Source organism: Paroedura picta, chromosome 9, assembly GCF_049243985.1.
Source record: "Paroedura picta isolate Pp20150507F chromosome 9, Ppicta_v3.0, whole genome shotgun sequence".
Classification (NCBI taxonomy): Eukaryota; Metazoa; Chordata; class Lepidosauria; order Squamata; family Gekkonidae; genus Paroedura; species Paroedura picta.
Window position 1 is genome coordinate 58,166,498 of NC_135377.1, and position 16,532 is coordinate 58,183,029.

General features: G+C 38.2%; 1 protein-coding gene across 2 annotated transcripts in view; it reads left to right on the top strand.

Annotated features, from left to right (window-relative positions):
* The window catches only part of ZNF236 (zinc finger protein 236), a 53,028-nt gene that overhangs the window by 8,911 nt on the left and 27,585 nt on the right, over positions 1-16,532 (top strand). For both annotated transcript variants that reach the window (XM_077352924.1, XM_077352925.1), the window contains exons 5-16: positions 489-613; positions 2,689-2,861; positions 3,985-4,131; positions 4,651-4,722; positions 7,324-7,488; positions 8,893-9,118; positions 9,860-10,132; positions 10,709-10,912; positions 12,215-12,359; positions 13,365-13,625; positions 14,534-14,784; positions 16,121-16,222. In XM_077352924.1, the coding sequence (XP_077209039.1) occupies positions 489-613; positions 2,689-2,861; positions 3,985-4,131; positions 4,651-4,722; positions 7,324-7,488; positions 8,893-9,118; positions 9,860-10,132; positions 10,709-10,912; positions 12,215-12,359; positions 13,365-13,625; positions 14,534-14,784; positions 16,121-16,222 (2,144 nt within the window). The remainder of the gene's footprint in view (positions 1-488; positions 614-2,688; positions 2,862-3,984; positions 4,132-4,650; positions 4,723-7,323; positions 7,489-8,892; positions 9,119-9,859; positions 10,133-10,708; positions 10,913-12,214; positions 12,360-13,364; positions 13,626-14,533; positions 14,785-16,120; positions 16,223-16,532) is intronic.

Below are 16,532 nucleotides of genomic sequence, written 5' to 3' on the forward strand. Positions count from 1 at the left end.
GGTCCATTTGGAGACCTGTTTGAACTTCCTGGGCTTTAAAAAAATTTTCTTTAGAAATACAGTTTATGTATAGTTTATTCTATAGAGTTTGTCTCCTGCAGCCGAAGATTATTACTCCATCTTGTGGGGAGATACGTTGTCCCCCAACATCACAACATGTACTTAGGGCTGGCTGCTTCATCTGTCATTGAAAAGAGAAAGGAAAATAACTGAGAGCATAAGAATGTCAAAAGCCTAAAATGGCTACTGCTTTTGTCTAGCTATATGTTTGATACAGATTCAACTGGCAATGTAAGTTAAAATTCAATGAACGATACCATAGTTGTGCTTTAAGACTTTATGTAATGTGTACTTAATTGGCATTTCTAATTGCAATGCATGCAAGATCCAAAATCCAGTTGGAATGTAGAAATCAACTCCCCTTTCAAATGAGATGTTTATAGGAATCACTGTCCTATTAAATTTAACTGCTTAAATCACATCCACAGGGTATCAAATACCAGGTCGTATAACAGAAATATCGATAGAAGTGGGTTTACATATTCATGTCCACACTGTGGGAAGACGTTCCAAAAACCAAGTCAGTTAACACGGCATGTTCGAATACACACAGGTAAGGTGAATAAATTCATACAGGATATATTTGAAATTGTGCATAAAGCTGTGAAATAGCAGAAGAAAATATTCTAAGTTTTCCAAATTGGCACAATTTTCTTTTGTTTAATCTTTTTGAGGTAAATAATTGTGCTCCTCACAAGCAGATCTACTTTCTTAGAAAGATAGTGTGTTGTATGCTGTTCTTTCATAAAAACACAGGTGTATAAACAGGTTATTGAGTTTTAGATACTTCAGTAAAAGTCGGTTATAATCTGAGATATTAATTTAATTTAAAATACAAATATAAAATACCACTATGGGCTATGAAGCAAGCTTTACATGATTTTCTACTACTCTTACAACTTTCTGTGTTGCTATGTATATATTTTTATCCTGCCCTTTCTCCAAGGAACCTAGGTTAGCATTTCTGCCCCCCTCCCTTTATGGCACTGTTACCCGCACTGTTTATAGCACTGTTACCCGCTGCATGGCAGTGTAACAAAACATGATATAGTAATAGGAGCATTTTGTAAAAATTACATCTTTATTTTTGAGGAGCTAGATAGGTCATTCAAGCTACCCTGGGTGACATAAAGTGAGAGACAAACTGATAAAATAATTTCTAGGCTGAACTGTATCTAGCTTTAAAAAAATGGCGAAACCTTGCTTCCTCATCTGATTTCGAGCTGATTTTGGTGATCAGTGTTTGTCTCCTTTTACTTATATTATTCCTTTGGCAAACTGGGAATTTGTCATTTTTGCCAAATAAACCAACCTAATAAGTGGTTTTATTTTATATATATGAAGATGCAGAGAATGGACACAAGAGGTCAGCCTTATCCCTGATTTTAAAAGAATCTGTTCATTTTCAAAAGAAATATTTTTTTATTTTCAAGAACTTCTTGTGCATGTTAAGCAGCTAGAGACAATTCATTGGTGCTCATTACCTGTACATTCTTGTTAGCTGTGTGTGTGTGTGTGTGTGTGTGTGTATCGCATCATTGTTCTTGAGGCTGGTATGTCTTTAATTTGAAAATTGTTTGTGCTTAAAGTTTTCTATACATACTTGGAAAGCTAAACTACCAAGTTGATAAAGGTACTTGATAAATATCTATTCTATTGAAAATGAGAAAATCAGCTGTCCTGAATGCAAAAGGCAAATGTCAAATATTAATTTTTTATGTTTGCAGAATTCATGTATCAGTGTATTTCATTAACCTTATTTAAGTATTTGACCCCTTTCATTTATTAGATTCTTACATGCTTGTCAGGTATGGTCCTTCTTCACCCAATCCAGCTTGCTCCAGCTAAAACTCCTACAGTCCATTTAATAGGCACGGAAGCCAGCTATGAAATGGTTACATGTACGTTCAGTTCACATTTTGGGTGACCCCTGGACGGAGGATGTCTGGGCACCTCTCCCCTGCCTTCTGCCACACTCCATGCTTGTGACCCGCTTTCCCTTACCCTAACCCTCAATGTCTGTTCCCCCCAGTTTGCTCACTTTTAAGCACTTTAATTGATCATGATCCCAGAAGCACATACCAGATCATACAGTTTTCCCAGCAGCGCTGAGAAGAGAATGCTGCTGGGAGCACAGAAAGTGGGAGAGCATGTAGAAAAAGTGGACAGCTGGGCAAAGAGCAACTATGTAGACATTAGGGGAAGTGTAGGTAGAAATAATGGGTCCCACTGAATGTCCTTAGCTCTGGTAGCTGCCCTACCTCAGGGAATGCTGACATAGACTCTGCTCACATGCTCTACTGATCTATCTATATTGATATATAAGTTAAAAGCAGGAGAGGAGTAGCACTGTTCCAGGACTATTTTGGCCTGCGTGGGCAGACTTATCAGGACCAAGCCTGGCAGAATCACAGAATGAAAATAAAGTCCCATCACCTGTTTGTAAGATTGCCTGTCAGAAGTGTGGAACATATCATTTTACTGTATTCCATACATTACTGTGTATTATATACATAGTGTGTGTGTATCTGTCTGTCTGTATCTGTATCTATACACATATACATTATATATATATATGTACACAAACAAATACTACGTTTTATATAAATATATGTAATTTTTTTTTAGGTGAAAGACCATTTAAATGTAGCGAATGTGGAAAGGCGTTTAATCAGAAGGGGGCATTACAAACCCATATGATTAAACACACTGGAGAAAAACCCCATGCCTGTGCCTTTTGTCCTGCAGCCTTTTCTCAGAAAGGCAATCTTCAGTCACATATTCAGAGAGTTCATTCAGAGGTAAACAGCACAATTGATTGCAATATTGGCAGACTACTTTATATCAAGTTCTTAATGCCACTGTCAAGATTCAGTGTTTCCATAATTTTAACCATTCATTTTGCCACCCCCTCCTTCCAAATATGACCATGGAATGACATCTTTTGTTAGATTCTTAGGCAGCCTATCAGGACTTACCCTTCCTTTGTCTGAAGCCATGGTCAAGAGATTTGGGGGAAGATCAAGAGGAGATAACTGATCATGGTATAGGTTCATCACAAAGACAGAATACAAGGAGAAAGGAGATGGATTAGGAAATGTAAAAAGGAGGAGGCCAGGCAACTTTCATACACCCCCTCCCATACAATCTAGTAAAATTAACTGGTAATTAACTCACTTAGTACATGATCCTGAGATCATAACTAACATGGAAATAATTTTTATCTTTTTTCGCAACTTCCCTGATGAATAGTCAATTAACTTTTTAAAAATCATATTTTACTGAATATTTACTGGATTTCATTATAATGTTATAATTTATTATTTTATTTATATTTATTAATTTAATTTATTTCCCACCACTCCCATACTGGCGAGTTCATGGTGGGTTACCCTAACTTGAATCCTGATGGAAGAAACTGCTATTTCCTGCACTCACTTGAATAATCTCTTGTCATATTTAGATTTGTGGTACCAATCTCTTTATACATAAAACTTCCACAGTACTCTGGAGTTGCCTTCCACTTGTTTCAGCATCCAATCTGGTGCCTATTTGCTTGTGCTCTCTGTATTTTTTCCATCCTAAAACCAGAATTTGTACAACTGCTAAATTTAATAAGCTTCTGTGAAATACTACGAAGCAAAAACCTTTCTGTTTATAATTTGGGATTTTCTTAAGTTCTGTGAGTAGGAAATGCAGTTTGTTCATAATAATATAATAATGATTTTGTCATGAAGCATAGTTTTGGAATGTCTGGATTGTTTCAGACCCTTGTTGAATTTGTCTAATGCAATAAGGCTGCTCTTTCAGATGTGGTATGAAATTGGGAATAGTTCTGAGGAGCTCTTAGCTTTAATTTTGCTGTACCATATATAAAATCATAACTGTAAAATTTTAACTGAACTTTTTTATTTATTCCTCAAGGTGAAGAATGGCCCTACGTATAACTGTACAGAGTGTAGTTGTATTTTCAAAAGTTTAGGCAGCTTACATACTCACATCAGCAAGATGCATATGAGTAGCACACAAAACACAGCAAGCTCTACAACAGAGACATCGCATATTACCACGGTAATGTTTGCATCCTAATCTATTGGTAAAGGAGTTTTTGAATATAATTGTCCTCTTATGTATGTGTGTGAGTGAGAGGAAGAGATAACGCAGAAGCAGCCTATATATAATACGTATATCTGTTTTCTACAGACATAACTACACTCAATAAATTGAGTAGTTGATGTACAAGAGAATTCTTAGTGACTGGCCATTTATTTTAGAGAGGCAAACCAGCAGAAGATCACAATGAGATATGCCTTCAGTCTTCAGCTTTCTTTTTCTTAACTGATAAATGATACACCTGTTCAGCCAACTTGGAATAATTTGTTCTGCCTAAACCTCCTGCCCCTTTAGCTATTTAATTCTGTCTGCTACTGAGTTGTGTATAGTATATTTGCTTTAAAAAAACCACAACCTCATTTTGTGAAGCCTGATGGTTTACCCTAACTTGAATCCTGATGGAAACTGTCATATTTGTATACTTCCATGTTAATTTTGGAGAGGCATTAACTTACCATTCATTCTTATTTTCCATAGGATTCTGTGTCTCAGCCTCTGACATTAACAACAGTTAATTTGTTACAGCCTGTTGATAATAAATGGAAGAATGTGAGTATGTCAGTTGTTAGCTTAACTGTAGTTCATTCAATATAGACTGTAGTTCATTCAATACAGACAGATATCCCCATACCTATGTGAGCCTGTGGCTCACATAATATACACATAATATACATTATATATAAGGTTTAAATTCTCAATACTTATAAAATTGATAAATATACTGAAGACTCAGAGGACTTGTCACTGATGAAAGAATCTCACTGAAAACAGATATTACCTGGATTCCGTTTTGACAGAAGTCCTACAGAATAAAGAAATAAGGAAAACTACAAAAAAGGACTCTGTTCTTTCTTTTATGAATATATTTATTGTATTGCCATTGGATAGGTCTTATTAGACCGTCCTTCTTTGTATGATTTTGGGAGTGGAGCCTGAGGAGGGACTTAAGTAGAGTGTAATGCGGTAGAGCAGCCATTTTCTCCAGGTGAACTGATCTCTGTTGCTTGAAGATCAGTAGTGATACCAGGAGATCTCCAGCCACCACCAGAAGGTTGGCAGTCCTAGTTCATAGGTATGTCTAGACTCTAGAACCAGAAAGTCTGTCCTTTGCCACTGTTGCCATTGTATAAAAAAGGGCAAGTGTCTGAGAGTATGCCATTGTTCAGTACCTGTGTTAAGTAGAAGGAAACGGTGTGGTGCATTTAAAATAATGAGCTATTGGCAAATCCTGATATAATGCTGATCCTTGGTTTGGAAAGGCTCTCAAATCAAGCATTCCATCTCTCTTTCCCAACAAGTAGTCAATGCTTTCAGTACCAGATATACCGGAATTTGATCTTTATGTAACAGAGCAGTTAATGTGCAAGAGCATTTCTGAATCAGGGCCAGAATACTTCCACCCCCTACTCCTGACCACCATCTAAGAAGTATGAAAAATTAACTTCTGAAAATAGAGAATCCAAATTACATATGTGTCCAGTAGCACCTTGAAGACTAATAATAATTACTTCAGCATGAGCTTTTTTGAATCAGAGCTCACTTCCTGAGACATAAACATCTGGATTCCCAAGCAGAAATTTGGCATGGGAAAATTGTATAGAAACAGGCTGGTGTAAAAATCATCAAATTAAAAGAGAAATCAGTTCAGCCAGAATAGGTGTGAAGTATGTACTGCTGTTACCTGGGAGTATCTCACACTTTGTCTGGAGAACTGATAAATCTTCAAATGGTCATGCTGTACATTTTGAGTATATAAAACCGTTTCCCAAGAATAATCTCAGAATAAAAAAATATTTCATACAATTTTTTCCAGTGCTACCCAAATTTTCCTACATTGTTCTCTGGTGTAAATTAAACTGAAAAGAAGAGAAACGAGAAAAAAAGCTTTATTCCCCCTTAAAAAGTAGGGAACTAGGGGTGGGCATGAACTTGCTCAAGAACCTTTGTTTGTGATTAATTTTGGCAGGTTTATGGTTCGCAAACTGAAGTTCTTGAACTGCAGTCCGGCCATGGACCTTCACGAACTTTTAAGGTTTATGGAGGTTTATGGGTAGCAAAAAGCAGGCTTTAAACCCCTTCTTTCTCCTTCCTGTGAAAGTTGCCAAAACAGCTCTATTCCTGTGGATCAGCTTGCCTTCTTTGGTGGCCAGCCCCTAGTACTCACTGTCCAAGAAAACCCTTTTCAACAGCTGAGGGACATGGAGCAAACTGCCATCATTCTGTTACAAAACAATTTTACTTATTTGTTTCAAACATTTCTATTTAACTTCCCAACAGGGTTTTCTTGAAGTAGCTGATGTAGGTATGAAACAATTCATACTACTGTTACCTCTAAAAAACCCCATCTTTATCCATTGTTCCTCTTAATATTTGTGAAACAGCCTGGTGGGTGGAACATGCCCGAGGTGTCTGAGTTGGCCACACCCTGATTGGCCCTGCCGCTACAGCTCCCCCACCCTCCATCCCTGGATGCTAGCCACTTTGCTCTCAGATGCCTCGGCAGCACATGTGAGAGACAGAGAGACTGAGAACCTGCCAAACTGTGAATGAGCCCTCATTCCCCACTACAGACAAGCCCTGATTACCTGCTATGACTCCGGCAACAACGGACACAGAGAGAGCGAGACAGAGATAGTTGCCCCAAACTGCAGACGAGTCCTGTTACCATGCTACGAACAAGCCCTGATTACCTGCTATGGCTCCTGCTACAAGGGAGAGAAAGACACACAGTGAGAGAGAGATCTGCACCTGCTGGTGTCCCCTGAATCCTAGCGCCCATTGCATTTCTGGTTACAATGGGATTTCTTGCTAATTTAGTATAATGTTGCTCTCTTCAAAATAAGAAAATAACCATTGGTTCATTAGTCCAGCATCCTGTCTCACACAGCGGCCAAACAGTTACTCTAGAGGACCAACAACAGCAAAGAAAGCCATTGTTGCTTCCTAACTAGGAATAGGCACAAACTAGTTCATTACTCTAATTTGTCACAATTTTTTTCTGGTGTCCTTATATCACAGCTGTTAGCATATGGACAATTGTTATTTATTTCTCTAAACGGCTTGTTTCAGATTTCTAAAGGTGAGTTCCATGTTTTTGTAATTTTTAAAATTCCTTCACATTTAATTTGCGTTTATTTATTTTTTCCACAGACAGAAACTCCAGTCACTTCTGTTTCAGGACATCAAGGTCAGCAGTCTGTAACAGATGTTATTCAGCAACTCCTTGAACTGTCAGAGCCAGTGGAAAATAATCAACCCCAGCAATCTGGTCAGCAACTCAGTATGGCAGTGGGGATCAATAGAGACATTTTGCAGGTAGGGAAATTCATGCCTTATTTCTGGACCATCCATCTCTTCTTCTAGTGTGTAGAAAACCCTTTGTGCTACAGATGGACGATGTTGATAAAGAAAGTGAATGTTCCAGCCTAACATTTCCCACTGCTAAGCTTTCCTGGTAACTAAGTTTCACAGCATTTCCTGGTTTTGAACAGATAGGGGGCAGTATGGTTATCTGTTTTGAACATTTCAATGCTCTCTGCATGAGACAGCTTACAGAATAAGGGGTGGCCAAACTGGGGTTCTCCAGATGTTTATGGACTACAGTTCTCATGAACTGCTGTGAATTGGCTACGCTGGCAGGGACTCATAGAAATTGTAGTCTATGCACCACCATTTGGACACCCCAAGCATAAAGCATCATAAAATACGTTGACATTTAGGTTGTTAAGCAAAATAAAGCATGGAACACCTTAAAATAGCTCAAACAATTTTTGGACTAAAAACAAATTTTAAAATGATGTATGTATTTATGTGAAACTGAAGGTTTGTGGATGGGCTATGATTTATTCCCTGTTTCCTTCACCTTTGATCTCTTGTCTGCTTTGCTATTATTTATTTCAATTATTTACATTTATTCAAAACATTTTTATGTCTCCTTTCCTGGTGACCTCTCCTAGCAGCTTTACATAGAAATGGAAAAGTATAGGGGACAAGATGGATCCTTGGGGAACCTCGTAGGCCAGAAGTTAAGGGACTGTGCAGACGTCTCCCAGTACCACCCTCTGACATCTAACTTAGGGATAGTACTGAAACCACCACAGAACTGTGCCTCCCAGACCCAACTGCAGTCCAGAGGATTACCACAATGGATGGTGGTGAAAGCCACCCTATGGTCCAGGAGTCTTAACAGGGTTCCATTCCCCTTTCCATCTCCGGGCATATAATATCCTCTAGGGTGATCAAAACTGTCAGCATGCTTTTTATGGTTAAGCAGTTTAATGCGACTTGCAGCAGAAACTGCTAGTTTGTACTTCCAGGCAGTTTCACACTCTGTTGAATATATACAAAACTTTCTGATGCATAAATGTTTAATATCAACACAAAATAGATACGAAAAAACAGAAGTAGAAATCTGTTTAAAAATATGGTTACAGTATCACAAGGACAAACAGCAGTAACACAAACCTGATACAATGATGATTTTCTGAAAGTGCAGGACCATTTTAAAAACTATGAACGTTTTACAAGATTTAAAATGAGCTGCTGCTTTTGTTACCATTATGGATACTTGCACTAAATTATGTTACCTTGACTGTTGAAACAACCAACTAAAATTATGTTAATACATGTATTATAGTATTATTTGATTTTTTCCCCAGGATAACCAGTTGGGAATATTATGGATTCTCTTCTCAGTTTAATTCATTTTTGTTATTTTAGCAAGCTCTGGAAAATAGTGGGCTGTCTTCAATTCCCGTATCATCAAATGCTGACTGTAATGAGAATAAGATCCCATCAAGTCAGGAGGAAAACGTTGATGTTCCAAATCTCTCCAGTCACCAGGTTGACTCTAGCAATACAGAACAAGTTAAAGAGCAAGAAAACCCAGATAAAGTAGATAAAAAAGAGAAGAGAGTTCTAAAGAAAAAGTCACCATTTTTACCTGGTAATACTAAAATTGTTTATTTTTTATAATGTAACAACTTTTTTCATATCTAGCAATTCTGTAATTTTACTTTCATATAGCTCAATATGGAACCATGTATATAGAGTTTCCAGCAGGTTTCTCATTTATGCACTGACCAATGTCATACAAGTTGTTTTTTCCACAGTGTTTTATGATTTTATATTAGCCCTCTGCCTATATTTCAGGCATTGGTGCTCTGCAAGCTTCTTCTTTGCCTTTCCTGCATGATCAGTCATCTGTATTTGAATAAAATCTCCTTATACTCCATTTCTATTTATTTTGTCTGTTTTTATTACTGACATGCTGCTGATATTTTGATTAAGGTGGCTTCTTGTATTTTCCTTTCCTTATAATTTTATTTGTATAAAATGCTTCTACATCCTTGCCTAAAAGACCTTTGAAGCACTTTACAGTTTATAACAATCACAAAGACAAAATAGAAATTCAAAATTATTATCATGTTCTTGTTTAAACCTGGGCACAACTTCTTCATGGTAGTTCACTCACCCAAATAAAATGGTGAATCCAGTGACACTGCTATGTGTGGAATCTTGTCTCAATGGGAAAAAAAATCTTTCTCCAGTGGTTAAAGTATATTCTGCTGGACTGTGAGGCATATGTCATTGGTCTGAGATTCTGACATCCTATTTGAGGCTGTTATAGAGGTTATATTCTAAGTTTATGCATACTTCTAATGTTTCTTGTGTAACTCTTTTTCAGGTTCCATACGTGAGGAGAATGGAATAAGATGGCATATTTGTCCATACTGCTCTAAAGAATTTAAAAAACCTAGTGATCTAGTACGACACATTCGCATTCACACTCATGAAAAGCCATTCAAATGTCCGCAGTGTTTCCGGGCATTTGCTGTGAAGAGTACTCTTACAGCGCACATAAAAACACATACCGGCATTAAAGCTTTTAAGTGCCAATACTGTATGAAATGCTTTTCTACCTCAGGAAGTTTAAAAGTACATATTCGTTTGCATACAGGTAGGAGCTCACAATTTTTCCCGTTGTATTGAGACAACTGCTTACATATAATGGAGTATTATCTCACTAATGCAATATTATTTTTGTCATTTGGCATTGTTATATTGATCAATTTAAGGATTTTAAGCAAAATGTCTTCGGTATTTTAATTATAGTTCAAAAATTGTAAGTACTCTGAGTTTCTAGGTTTGAGTACTGCTGATTTTTAACCCCATGCCTGATTGGGGGGGGGGGGGGTCACAATTTCTGGACATCACAAGGTCTTTGTTTGTGTCATTATAATTGACTGCAGCTAAAGTAGGATGGGGCAATGGGATTGCATCCACTTTGGCCTGTGTTACTAACGTTGTTCATCCCAACATACAACTGATGCAGTCCGTTTGGAGTTCACTGTATTTTAGACCAATAATCTAACCTTTTTACCCAGCAACATTGGACCTACAGATTGCAAATCACTGGGCCCACCTTGATGCTTTCTCCAGTTTCTAAATGAGTGCAAGGATTGTTTTCTTCACTTTCCTTTGGTTGTCTTTTTGAGATACCGATAACTAAAGAAATATTTTAATCTGTTCTTAGGAATCAGACCTTTTGCTTGCCCCCACTGTGATAAAAAGTTTCGAACATCTGGTCACAGGAAGACACACATTGCCTCTCACTTCAAACACACTGAACTAAGAAAAATGCGGCATCAACGAAAACCTGCTAAAGTTCGAATAGGAAAGACCAGTGTTCCAGTACCAGATATTCCGTTGCAGGAACCTATACTCATCACAGATTTAGGTAAAGTGTGTATATGCATATTTTTGCTCATAAGTATTCCCTATATGTAGATCTGGAATTAAAACGAAAGTAGGATGCCCGTCATTAATCGGGCTGAAAATCTTTCAGTTATATTTTCCTAGCCACTGTTATGAAAAGCATTATATTTATAGCTTGTTTGCCGCGCAAGCCTCCAAGCCCATAGAACATTTAGGATGGGAAGCCATAACTCCTGTACTATCATAGCCTACTGTCATGGCCTATGGCATTACAACTCACATAATTATGTGGGCCAAAGCATATATAAAAATTCTGAAGTAATTATATGACCACATGGTTTCTGTGCCTGTTCTGTAGATTCTAAGAAAGTAATCCTAAGAAGGTGTACTCAGAAATAAGTCCTATAATCATTGTGGCTTACCACTAGGAAACTATTCTTGGGATCCTAGGTATGTACAGTAGTTTTGAGGGATGAGAATATAAAATTTAATTCAGGAGCAGAAAGAAATGTGCAACCTAATTGATGTTAATATTCTGGGTATGCAGTATTTAAAATAATAAAGATATATTCATGACTCCATTTTTTTTTGTCTCTTAAAAGTTCAGTCAATTCCATTTTGTTTACCCAATAATTTAATTTTAAAAGAAGAAAGATTACCTGACATGTATACACAGGCATATGTATGATTCTAAGCAGAGAGCCTCAGATCTTTATATTTGTATGAATAAAAAAAAAACTGAGGACTAAATAATGTAATTTTGAATATACTAATTTTGGTTCCTCTTGAGGACTTTTTCTTTATTAAGTAAGTATGGTCGGAATTACCATCTTTCCACAGGGCCTGTAAGACAGAGCTCTTCTGCCAGGCATATGGTTGAGGCCAGGGCAGAGCCCGGGTTCCATCCAAGATCCCTAATCCATCGGCCAGTTTTCTCTCCTCTCTCTCTTACAGAATTAACATCTGACCTCTCTCTGAACAAGTGGGGAAAGTTATAGAATAGAATGCCATCTTTTATTGTAATAATGGGGTATTTATGGGATTTTATGTGATTTTACTTTGATTTTATATTTTATTGTGAACCGCCGTGAGACCTTTTGGTGAACAGCGGTATATAAATCCAATTATAAATAAATAAATAAATAAATAAATAAATAAATAAATAAATAAATAAATAAATAAATAAATAAATAAATGATAATTTTGGAAAACCAGTCTAGTGGTCCTAATTAAGTGCCCATTTTTGTGACTGTATTCTTATAATTGTTGTATCGCGGATACTTTCTGAATTAAAACTCTCTAACAAATCTTATTTTTCATAAAGGCCTTATCCAGCCAATCCCAAGGAATAGCCAATTCTTCCAAAATTACTTCAATAATAATTTTGTGAATGAAGCAGATAGGCCATACAAATGCTACTACTGTCATAGAGCATATAAAAAGTCCTGCCATCTTAAACAACATATCAGGTAAAATAAAGGTGTTACAAAAATAAATGTGTTACAAGATTTTATAAAAGAACAGCAAATGGTTATTTTTGTCTTCTCACCTGTGTCCTACCTAGAAATGTGAAGGCCTGGGGAAGAAATGAGATTTGTGTGTGTGTGTGTGAGAGGGGGGGATTAACCACACTGGTGCGGTCACTCCAAGCAGGGGTATGCATATTCATGAATGACTTCCTGACTAGAGCAAGAGTACTCTTCCAGTGTAAATAGCTCTGCTGCTCTAAGCAGGAAGTTAGAGCCTAGCTCCATGTACCTTAAAAAAACGAGAAAATTAACTGCCTGTGAATCAGCTGAAATGGAGGAGACATTTAAAACAAAAAATATCCAAAACACTGGTCCTAGGAGAAAGAAAGATTGGCAAAAATAGAAGCTCTGTCAGTCTAAAGCTTTGGTCACGGGCTAGGTTTGTGCCAGAACATAGGAAAATTTGGGATATGGAGGATAATCAGGAGGATCTGGGGCTTTGATTCTCTTCCCAGCCCCCTTCCCCAGCAACAATGATGAGGAAAGTATGTGCAGAGGAGCCTCTAGTTTGAGAAAACTCATCCTTTGGTTGTAGTTATTAATTTATTTTTTTAAAGATCATCTTAGGGTGCATAGAATAGAAATTTTGCATAACTATTCAGTAACAAAGAGATGGAGTGTATCAGCATTTTATATGAATAGAAACCCCAGCGGGGGATTGGAGTGCTAAATATTAAAATAAGGGACAGCCATAGTGGCAATACTTGAAACCTGGTATTCTGAGGGAAATCAGTGGAATATAGTCATCTAAATCCTATAGGAAAGCGTCAACAGACTCTAGTAGACTTAAGAGGATTTAATCTTCTTATAAGATTGCATTGTAAATGGACCATTGGTCTGATTCAACTTGGATCTAATGTTCTAATTTTTCTCAATAAAATGCTTAAGAAGCTTATCTCTGACCTAGAACTCAAACCTGAGATGTTTATTTTAACTGTTTTTAAGGTCTCATACTGGTGAGAAACCATTCAAATGTTCTCAATGTGGAAGAGGTTTTGTGTCTGCTGGAGTGCTAAAAGCACATATCCGGACACACACTGGATTAAAAGCCTTCAAGTGTCTTATATGCAATGGCGCTTTTACTACTGGCGGTAGTTTGCGAAGGCATATGGGAATCCATAATGACCTTCGACCGTATATGTGCCCTTATTGCCAAAAAACTTTCAAAACATCATTAAACTGCAAAAAACACATGAAAACGCACAGGTATGTATGTTCCAATTTTTAGCCGTCTTTTTTCACCTTTCATCACTTGGAAGTTGTACTGATACTAGTTTGTGATCTGGGAATTTGCTTCCTTACTGTTGGAATTTTGAAGGTTTAATACACTAAGAAGTAAATTAAAGGCAATCTTTGAATTAGTTATTTATTGATGTGATAGATATTCAGATGAAGAGTCAAATTAAAGAGCAGAAATATAAAATTAACCATTTTTTTAAACACAGGAATCTAAAGTATTTGAATCTTACAGAGCTGCTAACTATAAAAATCCTGGCTTCACATTAAGCTACAGACTTACTCTTGCTCTGCCTTTGGCATATTAGAATCATAGAGTTGGAAGGAGCCATCTAGTCCAACTCCCTGCTCAACTCAGGATCAGCCCAACACAGGTGCAGTCAGCTTTGTCCTGATTGGCCCTGCCCCTGTGGCTCCCTCCCTCCAGCCCTGCACTCTAGCCTCTTTGCTCTCAAACACCTCAGTGCCTGGAGCCAGCAGCAGGTGAGAGGGCCCTGGGCAAAGGGTTGTGGTAGAGGGCTAGCTAACGAAGGCCTCCCAGCCTGCCTGCTAAGGAGCTCTGTCTCGGCCCTGCTAACGAGCTGCCCAGCCCCCACCCGCCCCACTTGATTTGGCTGGGAGCTGCAGCCCACAGCCACCTTAAGCTGCCTGGCCAGGGGCCAGGGGAGGGGACCCTTTCAGGGCCCCTTCTTAGGAACGGGCTTTGAGACTAGTATAATATAATGTTAAATAAGTAGTACTCTCCTACAAGTAAATTTTGAAAGAAATTTTGTGTCAGTAGTCTGGTGCTACTTCAGATGTTATCCTGAAGATGTATACCACTAAAAGAAGCTCCTAGTGTCTCTTGCACTGTACTGCATTCCTTCTTCCTCCTTCAGGTATGAGCTTGCACAGCAGTTGCAGCAGCATCAACAGTCTGCTTCCATTGATGATACAACAGTAGATCAACAGAGCATTCACGTATCTACTCAGATGCAAGTAGAGATTGAAAGTGAAGAGCTGCAGCAAACTGAAACTGTCACAACAGATCAAGAAGCTATTTTGGACTTAGACCGGCAGCAGGTTGTGGACACGGATGAAGCTGGGCTAAGGCCACAACTGACTGAGCAACCATTAGGCCAAGATGAAGGTAACTGCATAAAATATATAATAAAGCAGTTAGTTAAAAGGAAAATATGTAACGTGACTCTACCCCTAACTTTAGTATTTACTGTATATATGTGCATATAAGCCGACCCACCTATAAGCCGAGGCACCTAATTTTACCACAAAATGCTGGAAAACCTTATTGACTCGCCTATAAGCCGAGGCTGGTGTTTGGATAGTGGCTTTTCCCCCTTCCCTTCCCTTCCCTTCCCTTCCCTTCCCTTCCCTTCCCTTCCCTTCCCTTCCCTTCCCTTCCCTTCCCTTCCCTTCCCTTCCCTTCCCTTCCCTTCCCTTCCCTTCCCTTCCCTTCCCTTCCCTTCCCTTTTGGTCAGGATCCCTCCCTCTTTCCCTTCTTGCCTTCTTATATATAATCCTTCTTCTTATCCAGTTCCTTTCTTCTTAGCCGGATGTTCTGTTCCCTCCACTTTCCATTCCATCCTCTAGGGCAGGGGTAGTCAACCTGTGGTCCTCCAGATGTTCTCCAGATGTCCATGGACTACAATTCATTGCCAGCAAATGCTGGCAGGGGCTCATGAGAATTGTAGTCCATGGACATTTGGAGGACCACAGATTGACTACCCCTGCTCTAGGGGCATTTCCTCCTTCTGCTCTCTGCTCTCCCTCTGAAACAGAGGCTTCAGAGCTTCCTGCCGCAGCAGCACATACTAGCCTTGTGCTAGCGTCATTAAGGCAGTGAGGGCGGGGGGAAGTGGAGACTTCTCTTCTCTCCCCTCCCACTGTCCCTCCCGGGCTTGTCTCTGCTCTTCCTGCCTCTGCTTCTTCAGTTAAGTATACTTGACTCCCACCCCCACCTTCATGTCTAGTCTGGCAGCTTTAAAAAAAACGCATATAAGCCAAGAGAGACTTTTTTAGCTTTAAAAAAGGGCTGGAAAACGCGGCTTATATGTGAGTATATATGGTAAATTTAAAAGGCAATGCGGGCCTTCCCTTGTCCTTGACCCAGAAATTGCATCTGGTATAAAATGCAGCAGCTAGGGCTCTCACCAAAACATCTTAGCGAGCCCACATCCAGCCTGTGCTGAGGCAGCTGTATTGGTTGCCAGTTGGTTACCCGGAAGTTTTCTCAGGTTTGTAGAAAGGTCTTGTCTGTTTATGGTTCCAGCCTCCAGATATAAGTGTCCATAGATGTGACCAATTAGACCTATTCAAATATCATTTTAATCTATGTTTTTTTAAACATCCCTCCCTCTGAAATTTTGAAATTAATTTAGGCATTTGTCAGATTATTATTAGTATTAATAATAATATTAATAATTTGATTTAGTTTTGTTTCCATGAATTTATATTTCTGATTTCAGATAGGTTTGTCACCTCCCAGCATGCACTGCAAGAGAATATAAATCAATTTGAACAGCAAACTATAGCACAGCAATCATTTGATCAGCAAGGCTTATCACAAGGTTAGTAAAAATACAAATACTAATTTACAAAGTGGCAAATCCGTATATTTTTCAACAGGTTTTTGGAATTATAGTTTTCAGTAGTTTGTAGCTGTTGAGTGGAAAGTGGCTACAGTCTAGCAATGACATTCTATGCATAAAACTACATCATTAGATTTCTAAACCCAATTACCTACTTCCATCCTACTTTGTGAAAATCCAAGTTCAGGAATTGTTGTATTTTGGTGTTTAGGACTGTATTTTAACCCCCCCCCAAAAAAAAAAACATTTTCTGTATCACTGTTGCATTTCCTTTTTAATAGTGAACATA